Source organism: Brachyhypopomus gauderio, chromosome 16 (genome assembly GCF_052324685.1).
Source record: "Brachyhypopomus gauderio isolate BG-103 chromosome 16, BGAUD_0.2, whole genome shotgun sequence".
NCBI lineage: Eukaryota > Metazoa > Chordata > Actinopteri > Gymnotiformes > Hypopomidae > Brachyhypopomus > Brachyhypopomus gauderio.
Window position 1 is genome coordinate 20,749,604 of NC_135226.1, and position 13,121 is coordinate 20,762,724.

Here is a 13,121-nt window from a genome sequence, read left to right on the forward strand (position 1 = left end):
GCAGTCCAGGTTCAAACCAAACCTCGGGCTGTATGTGGCCGGCACTGTGTGCTGGCAGCATTTGGACCGGGTGGAGACAGCCAGGGTGCCTCTGTGCCTTGTTCCCAAACAGTGTATCAGTTCATTATGGCGGCACCATGGTCACACGGCAGTGTCCTGAGATCTTTGATCATCCCGGTGGATGTGCAGCCCAAGGTGGGACCAGCTAGCACTACTCACCATTTCCACTGCAGACCACCCTCCACAACCTGAGGACAGACACGCAGAGCTCCTCGCTGTGCGGTTCTTTAGAGGTCTGAGTCAGACACCTGGGGACAGGTGAGGAGAGGAGGGGACAGGTGAGTAAATGAGGGGACAGGTGAGGAGAGGAGGGGACAGGTGAGTACAGGAGGGGACAGGTGAGGAGAAGAGGGGGACAGGTGAGTACAGGAGGGGACAGGTGAGGAGAAGAGGGGACAGGTGAGTACAGGAGGGGACAGGTGAGGAGAGGAGGGGACAGGTGAGTACAGGAGGGGACAGGTGAGGAGAGGAGGGGACAGGTGAGTAAATGAGGGGACAGGTGAGGAGAGGAGGGGACAGGTGAGTACAGGAGGGGACAGGTGAGGAGAGGAGGGGACAGGTGAGAAGATGAGGGGACAGGTGAGGAGAGGAGGGGACAGGTGAGTACAGGAGGGGACAGGTGAGGAGAGGAGGGGACAGGTGAGTACAGGAGGGGACAGGTGAGGAGAGGAGGGGACAGGTGAGGAGAAGAGGGGACAGGTGAGTACAGGAGGGGACAGGTGAGGAGAGGAGGGGACAGGTGAGTACAGGAGGGGACAGGTGAGGAGAGGAGGGGACAGGTGAGTAAATGAGGGGACAGGTGAGTAAATGAGGGGACAGGTGAGTACAGGAGGGGACAGGTGAGGAGATGAGGGGACGGGTGAGAAGAGGAGGGGACAGGTGAGTAAATGAGGGGACAGGTGAGGAGAGGAGGGGACAGGTGAGTACAGGAGGGGACAGGTGAGGAGAGGAGGGGACAGGTGAGTACAGGAGGGGGACAGGTGAGTAGAGGAGAGGACATGTGAGGAGAAGAGGGGACAGGTGAGTAAATTAGGGGACAGGTGAGGAGATGAGGGGACGGATGAGAAGAGGAGGGGACAGGTGAGTACAGGAGGGGACAGGTGAGGAGAGGAGGGGACAGGTGAGTACAGGAGGGGACAGGTGAGTACAGGAGGAGACAGGTGAGGAGAGGAGGGGACAGGTGAGTACAGGAGGGGACAGGTGAGGAGAGGAGAGGACAGGTGAGAAGATGAGGGGACAGGTGAGTAGAGGAGAGGACATGTGAGGAGAAGAGGGGACAGGTGAGTAAATGAGGGGACAGGTGAGGAGATGAGGGGACGGATGAGAAGAGGAGGGGACATGAGATGAGGGGACAGGTGAAGGGAGGGGGGGACAGAGATCCAGAATATCATTACATAACCATATTCCAAGCAGACAGGACTTATTGCAGGCTGTCAGAAGCATTTCCTCAACAGCCTTACCTCCTTACACTGTTATTGCCAGAAATGATACTGAAGCCGTTGTTTAATCTGAATGATGTTTGCCCAATAGCTAAGAAGAACAGAAGATAGTGTCAATGTAGCCAGGTGTGCAGTCAGAGAATCAACACCACATATCCACCCATACCTCACCCCTCCCAACACCCAGCAGCCAAACCAGTCTCCCAAACAGTCCTCGACGGTCTCCCAAACACAGTCCTCGACGGTCTCCCAAACACAGTCCTCGACAGTCAAGGGCAACAGAAAGTCGGGAGAGAAATAAAGACAAACTCATTAGGAGACAGGGACAGCACACTTATCTGGCCAAAGGCAGTACAGCTTCTGTGCTAAAGAATTAGCCCACAAAAGCCCACTCAGGTATCTCCTCTGTCCAGAGAGTTGGCCGGGAGCTGTTAGTTTTAGAAAGGTTTTAAGACTACATGGATTGTGGGACTTTAACAAGGACTTCATTCAACTTTCACTGATAACTACTAAGTTTTTAAAAGAAACATTCCAGGACTAGAAGACTACAACACACAGTTTATTAAACGTAGCAAATACGCTTTAAATTTGTAAATGTAATGTTCTGAGGTTTGAACACTGCAAATTGCGCTTCTGAAACAGTGTTAAAAAATAAATTATGTTGGGCTTTTCATTCTTTGGATGTCACACAGTGTCTGTGTGTACAGCTCAGACGTCTCATCCCAGGTATGAAGAGACATAATTGAATTTGCGACATGGCTGTGAGTGACAGTGTCATTATAAATGTGGCTGCCTCCTGTAATTGGGCTTCTTGGTTTGGCCCATGGAGTCCCCTGTTGCTAATGGCCAAGATAAGAGTGCTACTGAAACAGCCAGCAGGGGGAGCAGTGAGTCGCCACACCCACATCTTATACGCTTGCATCTGTCCGTCCCTGGAACTACAGATGTGATCTCAGAGGAGCCAGACACAGGTACAACCAAGCCCTGCTGAAGGAACCCGCACTCTTTCACAAAAGCCATCATCATCATCATCATCATCACCTGACAGATGGGGCGACGCATAGACTGGGCCAAAACCTGCAAAGGAAGAAGATGAAAAAGAGGAGGAAGAGGAGGAAGAGGAGGAAGCCCCCACCCATCTTTGACAGCCTGTGCGAGAAGCTCCACTCCACCACAGTAGTAGAGGTTGATCTGGTCAGGTGTGGCGAGCTTCTGTAGCACGCTGGGGATCACCATGGCCTCCTGCTTCCTCTCCCCCAACTCCTCCCACACTGCCTTCTCCTGAAGACTCTTCTTCTCCTCCAAGTCCACCTGCGTCAGGTACTCTACACGGGCGTCAGAGACATCAAACGCCATCACTGGCATCTTCATGAGGTTGATATAGTATTAAAGTATGTTTGCTTAGCATGGGTAGCAAACCCAGATATTATACATAGTACTGCATAGTAGGACCACGCTAATAAATAACCACATACAAAATCACCTGACTTTGCCTTTTCCACTGCAAAGATGAAGAAGCAAGATCAGTTCAGCTTAATTAGGTCGTTAACACTAGAAGTCCCAGAGAAGGGTCTTTCAACACTTCTACTATCGGAACCCAGAGAAGGGTCGAGAGAACTGAAGGATTTTAGCTAACACCCTATTATCAGCTGTAAGCAGGCACTTTTGTTCTGTAAATAAGGCCATTACTGGCGCACCACAGGAGGGGACATGCTTCAGCTCACAACTAATTGTTGTTTTTCATTGAGTTTGGCCATTTAGTTAGTTCTATTCAGTATATTGTATTTTATAATATAAAAGGTTATATATATTGTATTTAGTTTAGTTTTATCTGAGCAACAAAGCACAAACAATAAATTATTTTTTTTATATTTTAAATAGAAAATTTGAAATTTTATAGCCAGGTACATGTGAGTAATGACCAGAAGCATTTGTGTCTAAGTCAGGAGGACTGAAATTTCAGCATGAGAAACATACAAAAGAACAACTGTTATGTTTCCATGCTTTTTTATGTTCCATGCTTTTTATTATTGCCATAAAATTATACAAAAAATACAAGGAATAAAACAATTCCACACATATTTACAATAGGCTGCAGTGCAGGGCTGTGTGGTGTGTGTGTGTGTGAGTGGCATGTCCTTCTTGTGTGACTAGCACTTCAGCAGTCACTCAGCAGTCTGTCAGAACATGCCTGGCACTGCCAGGGTATCTCCCTGGTACATTTGCCACACGTGTATCTGTAGCAGTCGACACATCTCACATTTGCACAATTGTTCATGAGTGTTCTCATCAGAGCATTCACATACAACTATCTACCCAGTCTGCCAGTCCCTCATTTGGGGAGAAAGCTACAGTATTGTGGCTATTCCCACTTTAGTGACCCCATTTTGTTTCTCTTTCACTCAGACAATAAAATATTCCAATACAGTGAGGACATGCACCTTAGGCGAAAATTTCAGACCCCTCCATGATTAAAAATTGTCTAAATTGTCTAAAGTGGGGAATAGCCACAATAGTGTAGCTTTCTCCCCAAATGAGGGGAGTGGCAGACTGAGTGGATAATTGTATGTGAGTGCTCTGTTGAGAACATTTTAACTTTATTGTATATATTTCTAAACTTACATCATGTCCTCTGTAGCTTCTGCTCTCAGCCAGGCCCTCTGACTGCCTCTCTCACCTTATGCATGTCCCCTGCACAACAATGCAGCTGGGGGATGGGCAGACACACTCAGGACCAGCTTACAGACTTTGCATGACCTTGTTTGAGGTGGATCAACACAATTAATTTGGTAATTTTTTTCAAAAATTGTTATTTTGAACCCACTTATCTTTTTTAGAAGAAAAACATTACTAACATTATTACATTTCTACCTGAGCCTGCCAAAAGCCAGTGCTGAGGTATTTTGGATCATGAGGCCATCCTTTGTCATGCAGCCACTTCTAGGTAGACGGGGGGATGGGTGATAGTGTGAGCTATGTTGATCCATTGACTCAGACGGAGAAGAAAAGACCCTTTCAGAGAAATCTGAACTTTAGCTATTTTGACCAATAATCATGTCACCTTTTGCAGTGAGAAAAAAATCCAAAATTAGTACAAAGGAGGCAGACTTGAGATGTTTTGGAATTATAGTTCAAATAATGTCTGTGTCAGTTTTATAATAAAGAGAAAGATGACTGTAGCCACCTACATGTGGATGAAAATTCATGTCACCACACATTTCACTTACTCTGTTGACTGAGAAGCAAGGATAGCAAAGGTTTCCAGTACACAGCAGGCTTTGGACATGATCCTGGAGGGGCCGTGGGTGGGTGGGGTTCCCTGGTCTTTCTCTGCCTGCCTCTGGCCTCTGGGGCCTTGCTAATAAGTACATTCTGTACATTTATCCTATGTTGCACTTACATAAACACACACACACACACACACACACACACATACATCAGTCATTTGTGCTGTATGTCTTACTTTCTGCTCTTCATTTAGTAGCAGCAGTTGGTGAATCATTTGAGCAGTTTTTTCTGCTCTTCTGTCTCTTCCCTTTTTACTTACTCTCCCCCTCTTTTCTCTCCTGTCCTGTATGGTTCACCTAACCCCAATTGTTTTTATCACTATTGTACTGTATTATACAGAATTGTTTTCTTTTGATCCTTACATGAAAACAAAGTTGTCCTCCAAAGGTGAAAGGGTGGAGGTGGGCCAAAAAAAGTTTGAAAAGCCCATATGAAGCAATTTTCAAGCCTAGGGTCACAAACGTCACACACAACATTGTTAGTTTTCAGAGAGTAGTGAAAATCTGTAGTAGTGATATCTCTTTTGGTAAGATTTCCTAAATTTCCTATTTTTGTTTGCTGGTTATGGCTGTATTTGGAAGAGACACACTGCAAAATCTTGATCTTGATAAGTTAAAATTGCTCAATAATATTATTCTATTTCAAGTAGCTGAGGGTTTTTTGTATACATTTATGTAAAAACATTTTTACCTATTAGCAGTTTTTCAAAAGACAAAACTACTTAAAATAAGGTTAAAAATATCAGAGCCATTTTGACTAATCAATATGCCACTTATATGCCATTATAATTCAAATATTATGTTTGTGTCAATTTCACATTATTTCAACCTTTCACAATTCAAATCTCAAACATATGGTTCTGTAGATGAGGAGACTTCTTGCAAGAGATCTTGCACAGTCTCATATGGCAGCCAAGGAGGTGCAAGCTTTCAGCAGCAACCACCCATACCTGACACACGCCTCATTTACATAACACTGGAGGCAAGTTCAGCTCTTCTCCCCCCTGCTGATTCCTCAGGCAGTGGACACTTTTGCAAATGAATGGATGTTAATTGGAGCCACCAGAGGTGTCAGTTTGGACCAAGGTTCTTTGGACCCTCTTTAGGGTCTTCAGGGGGGTGGTTGAAATTTCAGGGACTTCTAGTGTTAAAAGAAAAAAAAAACCCCTCGTGAATCTCAGTGCAGTTAAACACATGAGCCAAGCTAAAAGGCTCAAGTTGATTTTTGTATACTGCAGACTGCATAACTCATTTGAAGGGTAGATCCAGCCTCTACTGAACCAGGCTCAGGAGTGAATGCGCTGTGTCTGTTTGTTATGGCAGACCCTACTATAAAATGTCAAGCGGCAGAGAGAGACTCTGGGACTTTTTACGCTAGCCTTGCCCAAGCTGGGCCAACTCCAGCGGAGAGAGGAGGGGGAGGAGAGAGAGAGCGAGAGAGTGCACACTTCACATTGTCATAGTAGCACCACACAATGGCTTGGTTGAAACAAAGGAGAGGTGTTGCGTTAGGTAACCTTGTGTATTACGCATGCACATTGCAGGTTCTAATGATATTTGTGCCTTAATCTCACCTTTCACCATGGTTTCACGCTGTGGCTCCACGTCCAGGATCTTCTGAAAGCAGAGCCTGGACTACACGATTGTAGAGATTACAGATTAAACACCAGACATTAAAAGAGGCACAAGAACAGAAGAGCATCCGCTCAAAACCGCACAGATTGCCTGCAGATGTATTTGAAGTAATAATCTGTTCTTACCTCAGCAAAATCCTTCAGTGCTAGGTGTGCTCTTCCCATGTGCACGTAGGCCTTGACACACTTCTCATTACACTGTATTGGAGAAGTCACAGCGCAGACATCGATCAGTTACTTGGAAACATCAAAAATTCATCAGGACTTAATTAACCTTCAAGGTGCCATGTTGAGTGTGGGCATCAGAAACACGTGTGTTGTCTTTCAAGCTGTTTTTAATTGGAGCGGATGCACAGCAGCAGGAGAACAAATCACCAACTTCACAGCTCAGATTTCTAAGGCAGCTCAAGCGTCCTGTTTGTGGACCTGTGCGGTCTTCAGTGATCAGATGAGAAGCACCACCATGCAGAAGACTGAGGGGCAGCTCTCTGACTCCTACACTTGCAGGCACACTTACCTTCAGGGCCCACTCACAGTCACTTATGGCTTCCTTGAACCTCTTCAGCTTGATAAAGGCCTACAGGGCAAGTCAGACAAACAGGAGGGCAGGAGGCAAACATGAACTTATGGTGAGAGGGTTTGTCGTGAATTACACATATAGCCACCACTCAGGCGTTGGAATGAAACAACCCTTCTGAAGGGCTGAGAGGGGCACTGAGAACCTGAGCACGGTTTGTGTAGAGGGCCTGCATGTCACGCAGCTGCTCCAGGCCTGCGGTGTATAACCTGACAGCCACTTCATAGTCACCCAGGACAAAGGCTTCATTTCCTTCTTCTTTCAGAGCTGCACGTCAAAACAGAGGAGAGAAGGAGTGTGACTGGAAATACATATGGATAACACACACACACACACACACATTCACACACACACATTCACACACACACACACACACACACACATTCACGCACGCACACATTCACACACACACACACACACACACATTCACGCACGCACACACACATTCACATACACCCATATTCACACACACACACACAAACACACACATTCACACACATTTACGCATGCACACACATAAATGCACACAAACATTCACACACAACCACATTCACACACACACACACATACACGCACACACATATACACACACATTCACGCATACACACACACACACATTCACGCATACACACACACACACACACACCATTTGCTCGCTGCTCTTTCACCTGTCTTCTCTTTCTTCTCTCTTCAGCATCTTTTTCTAAAACTTTCATAAAATCCTCTAAACACACACACACACACACACACACACAAAACAGAGATAAAAAAGTAACAATCGTGCCAAGAAACAATTTGAACTTGAAAAATGAATTATTTTTCCTTTGAGACAAACATGAAATGAAAAGCCACATCTTTAGACAGTACAATGTGTGTGTGTGTGTGTGTGTATATACGCGTATATACACACACACGAACGCCTACCTGCACTTTGGTTTGGCTCATACGGTGCATTCTAGAAATCAAGATAACAGCACACTTAACAACCATTCAGTCACACACGCATGGTGATTTAAACAAGGTTACTGGATCTTTGGCTGTCAGCTTATATCGTGATCCACGTGTTTCCTTCACAAGTCTCCTCTGCACGTTCAGTCACATAAATCTGTGTTTTACCATGTGTTCCCCACAGGGGGATGTGCTGTTGATGACGGTCCTGTTGACTGGGGCCCTGCGTGGTTCTGGGGCCCTGCGTGGTTCTGGGGCCCTGCGTGGTTCTGGGGCCGTGCACGGTTCTGGGGCCGTGCGTAGTTCGGCTGTGTCCATAGCTCTCTCTCGGACGGCCGGGTCAGTGGAGCTCATGTCCTTTACCAACTCACCTGCAGCGACAAACCAACAGACCTGAACACCTATTATAGTAACAGATATAATAACTAAACACCCTGACCACGTCACACTAACACCTATAGTAACAGATATAATAACTAAACACCCTGACCACGTCACACTAACACCTATAGTAACAGATATAATAACTAAACACCCTGACCATGTCACACTAACACCTATTATAGTATATAATAACCAAACAAACATCTATTATAGTAACAGATATAATTATAATAAGAGATATAATCATTATAATAAGATATAATATTTATAATAACAGATATAATAATTATAATAACAGATATAATGGTCCTAATGTGATGTAGGTCAACACACCACTGCTTGTGTAGCATTAGCATTAGCATTAGCTAGCTAACTATACGAGGTTAACAAAGTTCAAAGCTAGCAGCGCTGTTGGGTTTATCATGAGACTCAATATCCGTGACTTACTTATTTCATTCACTCTTTGCAGGAACGTTTCCAGATCTTCATCCTCACACGAGTCCATCGTTATTTAAGGTCAAATGTTTGTTGTACTCAGCAAAACTCCCACGTACGAGTCCAGAAGCGATGACTTGTAACGATGGCAACCGCCGGAACCACGTGACTTATTTCCCCAGATTTTTTTACTCGACATAATAGAAAAAAACTTTAACATAACTATTATTATAATAATAGAGAAGAACAACAACTTCTGACAGCTATAAATTAGTTATTTGTTACAACTTTAAAAATTATTTAGTCTATAAACAGTTGTAATAATAAATTACAACTGCAGACTATGCTGGAGGAAACTATTATTGTGATGCAAACCAACTCACTAATTATTAAACAAGATCATCAGACAAAACTAGAATAGACTAAATGAATTTAAGTGCAGATGGCATTGTATTATATATTTCATCCTTCACAGACCCACAATTACAGCAAAGTGTCCAAAATTGGGCTTTGTGCCTCTAAGGAGCACAGGACCCCATCTAAATATGCCCTACGACCCATTAAATACTCTCTTATCCATCTCTCCCTGAAACTAAATGATCTATATAAACTCAACTGTGTCACTTTTCTTCAAGCAATACATTTCAGGAACATGAGAAGTCTAGAAAGTTGGAATAAACTGCCCTTGTATTTACAGTAATTGCCCAAATATCAACTATGAATATCCTTCCTAAAATTAATTACTAGTGTTCAGTGACCCATGTGTCCCTATTTTCAGACTTTCTCCTCTCATAAATGCCATCACAAAGTTCTATTTGAAGCACCAAAAGACTGAAATCAAATTATCTTCCCTTCAAAGGCATAAGCATCTTGGAGTGTCTGATATTTCTTTTATTATTATTATTATTATTATTATTATTATTATTATTATTATTATTATTATTATTATATCAACTATTTTGCATCAGACACACAAGCACAAATTAACAATGGACATTCAGGACAGTCAAGCTAACAGTATTCCTATAATAGATAAACCCATATAAAAATATCTCATTTATAAATACAATACAATATGTTGTGTCTTAAATGATACCTTAAATGCAGAAATCAAACAAAACCCTTATAGTTTTCTCCCTGTGATCAAACCGCCTTATGGCATAGTCCCATTTTTCCAAATGAGTAGCAGACCATAAACCTCAGCCAGCAACATATTTAGTTATGACCTTTGACATCATCAAGCAAAAATATAATGTAACTCTTACTTTGAGTATACAACTTAGACATTTTAAAGAAATCGATTCTTATTAGACATCAAAGTCCTATGAATAAACCTCAAACCTCAGAAAATGTCATCGTGAATACATAAAGCATCTAAGCACAGTAGGCCTACCTCATTACAAATTGAAAATTGGACTACAGAAAGAAACACGCAGACTCAACGGGGTAATAATTTACTATATTTCCTCTGACCAGCGATTCAAATCTTCAGTTAATACAATATAAAATGCTTCACAAAACTAGAGATTACATATTTGAATCTGCTTTGTATGTGATTCATTCCTCAGTAATGCATGTCCACACTGCCCAGACAACGACCTCCTCTCTCTGTCATAGTGCCCAGCAGTTCTGGTCGGGAATCACGGAGAGACTATCAGATATTCTGGGCTTTGTCATCTCTCACTCACCATACCCAAAAATGTTCTATTGTTGAACTGAAAGAAAAGAACTCAAGTTTTAATAAAGCATCGTCATAACCTCCTTACCAATTATATGTATAAAATATACATTATTAAAAAAAAAGATTATCATAATTTATTTCTCAATCTACAGGCTTTTCATTGGCATTGAAGTGTGTTTGAGAATATAGTTTTATTGGTTTAAGGCCTGGCGTGGTTGGACACCATCCTATATTAAACAGCTACTTAAACCTCTTGGGCACCTGAGGTCACTGTGGTCATCAGATTAACTGTTTCTAGCAGTTTCTCCGACTCTAGTTCAAAGTTTACACCTGCAGGTCTGAACAGCGCCTTAGACCAGATTTATGCTTTAAATCTGGGTGAAAGACCCTTTCTTCTGGCTTGCGTTTCTCAACATGTGAGATGTTCGATGTCATGTAGTGTTTTTCTGTCTGGTCCTGCTTGTATATTACTTGTGTATGCTTTGTGTTATTTTATCACGTGAGTATTTTAATGTTTTGAAAAGCCCCCTGGCTTTAAAGGTGTTATATAAATAAATGACTTTATTATAATTATGCAGTGCTAGGTGGGGAGGGGGGTCTTTGCTTGGTGGTTTGTCACATGTCTTGATAGTCTTGTCTTTTTAGTTAACTCTCTGCTTTCACTCAGATGTATTGTGTGTTTGCATTAGCACTTCCTCCTCTATGGCTTTTACCAGGAATACACTAAAATACAACAATACACTAAAATACAACAATAATAACGGGGGTAAAAAAAGGGTGTTAATGCACCTGAAAGGGGAGAGTGTGGCCAAGAAATATGTATGTAAAAAAATACCTAGACAATGACACAGAAAGGGGGTAACTATGGCAACAAAACACTCACAAACAGACAAGGATGGTGACACCCTAAAAGAGAATTAAGGCGCAGACAAGTTCATTAAAATGCTCACGCTCACAAATCAACCTTTTAAACAACAGAAAACATTGATTTTTACTTATTTACAGTCTGCAGAGAGGTGCTCACCACAAGTCCTTGTAATGCCCTCTCTCTCTCTCTCCCTCCTCCCCCTCTCCTCCCTCTTTCTCCCTCTCTCTCTCTCCCTCCTCCCCCTCCCCTCCCTCTCTCTCTCTCTCTCTCTCTCTCTCTCCTCCCCCTCACCTCTCTCTATCTCTCCATCCTGAACTGGTGGTAGGGTATAGGCCACCTTTTCCTTTCCCGTCCATTTTGTCCAGATAAACAAATGAATAAATTATTATCACAGCACAAGGTTTGATTTTCAAGAACTGTGTGTATCTGTCCACAATGTTCCACTACTGCCAGCGCTGCTAGAATGGGCTCTTGCTCCTGAGGGGAAACAGACTTGAGGGGAAACATGTTTGCTAAAATATGTTTTGCAAAAAATGTTAACATGCACCCACGGTGTTCTGGGGCTGTGTGTTTGTATCTGTCATTCAATTTAGTTACTGTATACAAGAGGAGAACTGAAATGTAATATTCAACTCCAGACTCGGGACAGTTGTGATGGATTTACAGAAATACATTTGAGAATAGCAGCTACTTCAGCCATTTGACTGAAAGCACAGAGGTGATGGGTTGTATTCATCTTAATTTCTTCACCACCATCGCTCTAGCGCTTTAACACTTAGTCAACTGTTTCACACTTGCGTTACTGCAAGTTGTTTCATTTGAATGTATTTGAAATGCAAATGATAAAAATATGCCATAAACAGTTTTTTGTTATTAATAAGAATCAGTTTTCAAGCTCTAGAGACGTTGGCAATTCTAAAATGTAGTGTTGTGTATATTAAGAGTGACAGGGCCCGTCTCATCCAACCATGCTCGGCAGTGGGAGGAATCTCATTAGAGATGCTCGATATAAAAGAACACAGGGATTTATCCTTCAAATATTTCTGAAACATTTTAGGACGCCTTCTGCTTCACAATATGGATGGTGTGCTCCACATAATCCTTCCTCTGCTAACACGTTTGAGAATCATAAGACTCAGAATTATGGATTTGGCTCATAAAGCCAGTTGTATCCATAAAGGTGTAGTGGAGCGCTATGCAGGAAGATCTCTAGACACGTTTATTGCAATGCAGCCGTAAATAGACCCATCATATACAGAAATCATTTTGCCTTCAAAATCAACAGGTCACCATCTGCAGGTAGAGAGGAAACATTAAACTGTCCATGGCTTTACAACTTCAGCCCAAACAATTAAGGTGCCTTGCAGGCAGTTCTCTAAAGTGCCCAGGAGGAATGATACAAGTGGTGTTCGAATGTGTGCCTTCAATCTGCTTCTGGATTTTGTAATCCCTTGTAGTTTATTAAATGATTGATGGAGGTGGTTGGGCACTTTGTAATCACACCTGATTCTGAGGAACGGGGAGGTGGGAGTTCTGTAGGACCCAGACTTTGAGGTCTCTGACTGGAATACCACTCTGGTATACACGAGTCAAACTATTTAGTATAAAAATAAAACTGCTGGTTTCATATAAGAAATCTTACGCATATTCATGTTTCCGTGGTTACTCATCCAGCACTAATACTTATTCTGTAGCACAGAGTGCATATTTCCTTTAGACGGGCTTATAATAAACCCCAACAAACTTGGGCAGTGAGGTCACATTAACGTTGAGTCTTTGATTTAAACTGTTTACATATTTTCCCTGCC

General features: G+C 42.8%; 1 protein-coding gene across 3 annotated transcripts in view; it reads right to left on the bottom strand.

The window, feature by feature from the left end:
• Nucleotides 1-8,908, bottom strand: part of ttc12 (tetratricopeptide repeat domain 12) — a 13,902-nt gene extending 4,994 nt beyond the window's left edge. For all 3 annotated transcript variants that reach the window (XR_013121690.1, XM_076976992.1, XM_076976993.1), the window contains exons 1-11: nt 8,777-8,908; nt 8,114-8,316; nt 7,922-7,952; nt 7,644-7,721; nt 7,143-7,264; nt 6,938-6,997; nt 6,547-6,618; nt 6,361-6,421; nt 2,636-2,824; nt 1,521-1,590; nt 220-308 (exon numbers count right to left, since the gene is read on the bottom strand). Coding sequence is in view for 2 of the 3 variants with exons in the window: in XM_076976992.1 (XP_076833107.1) it covers nt 220-308; nt 1,521-1,590; nt 2,636-2,824; nt 6,361-6,421; nt 6,547-6,618; nt 6,938-6,997; nt 7,143-7,264; nt 7,644-7,721; nt 7,922-7,952; nt 8,114-8,316; nt 8,777-8,834 (1,033 nt within the window). In the remaining variant the exon portion in view is untranslated. The remainder of the gene's footprint in view (nt 1-219; nt 309-1,520; nt 1,591-2,635; nt 2,825-6,360; nt 6,422-6,546; nt 6,619-6,937; nt 6,998-7,142; nt 7,265-7,643; nt 7,722-7,921; nt 7,953-8,113; nt 8,317-8,776) is intronic.
• Nucleotides 8,909-13,121: the final 4,213 nt, after the last annotated feature.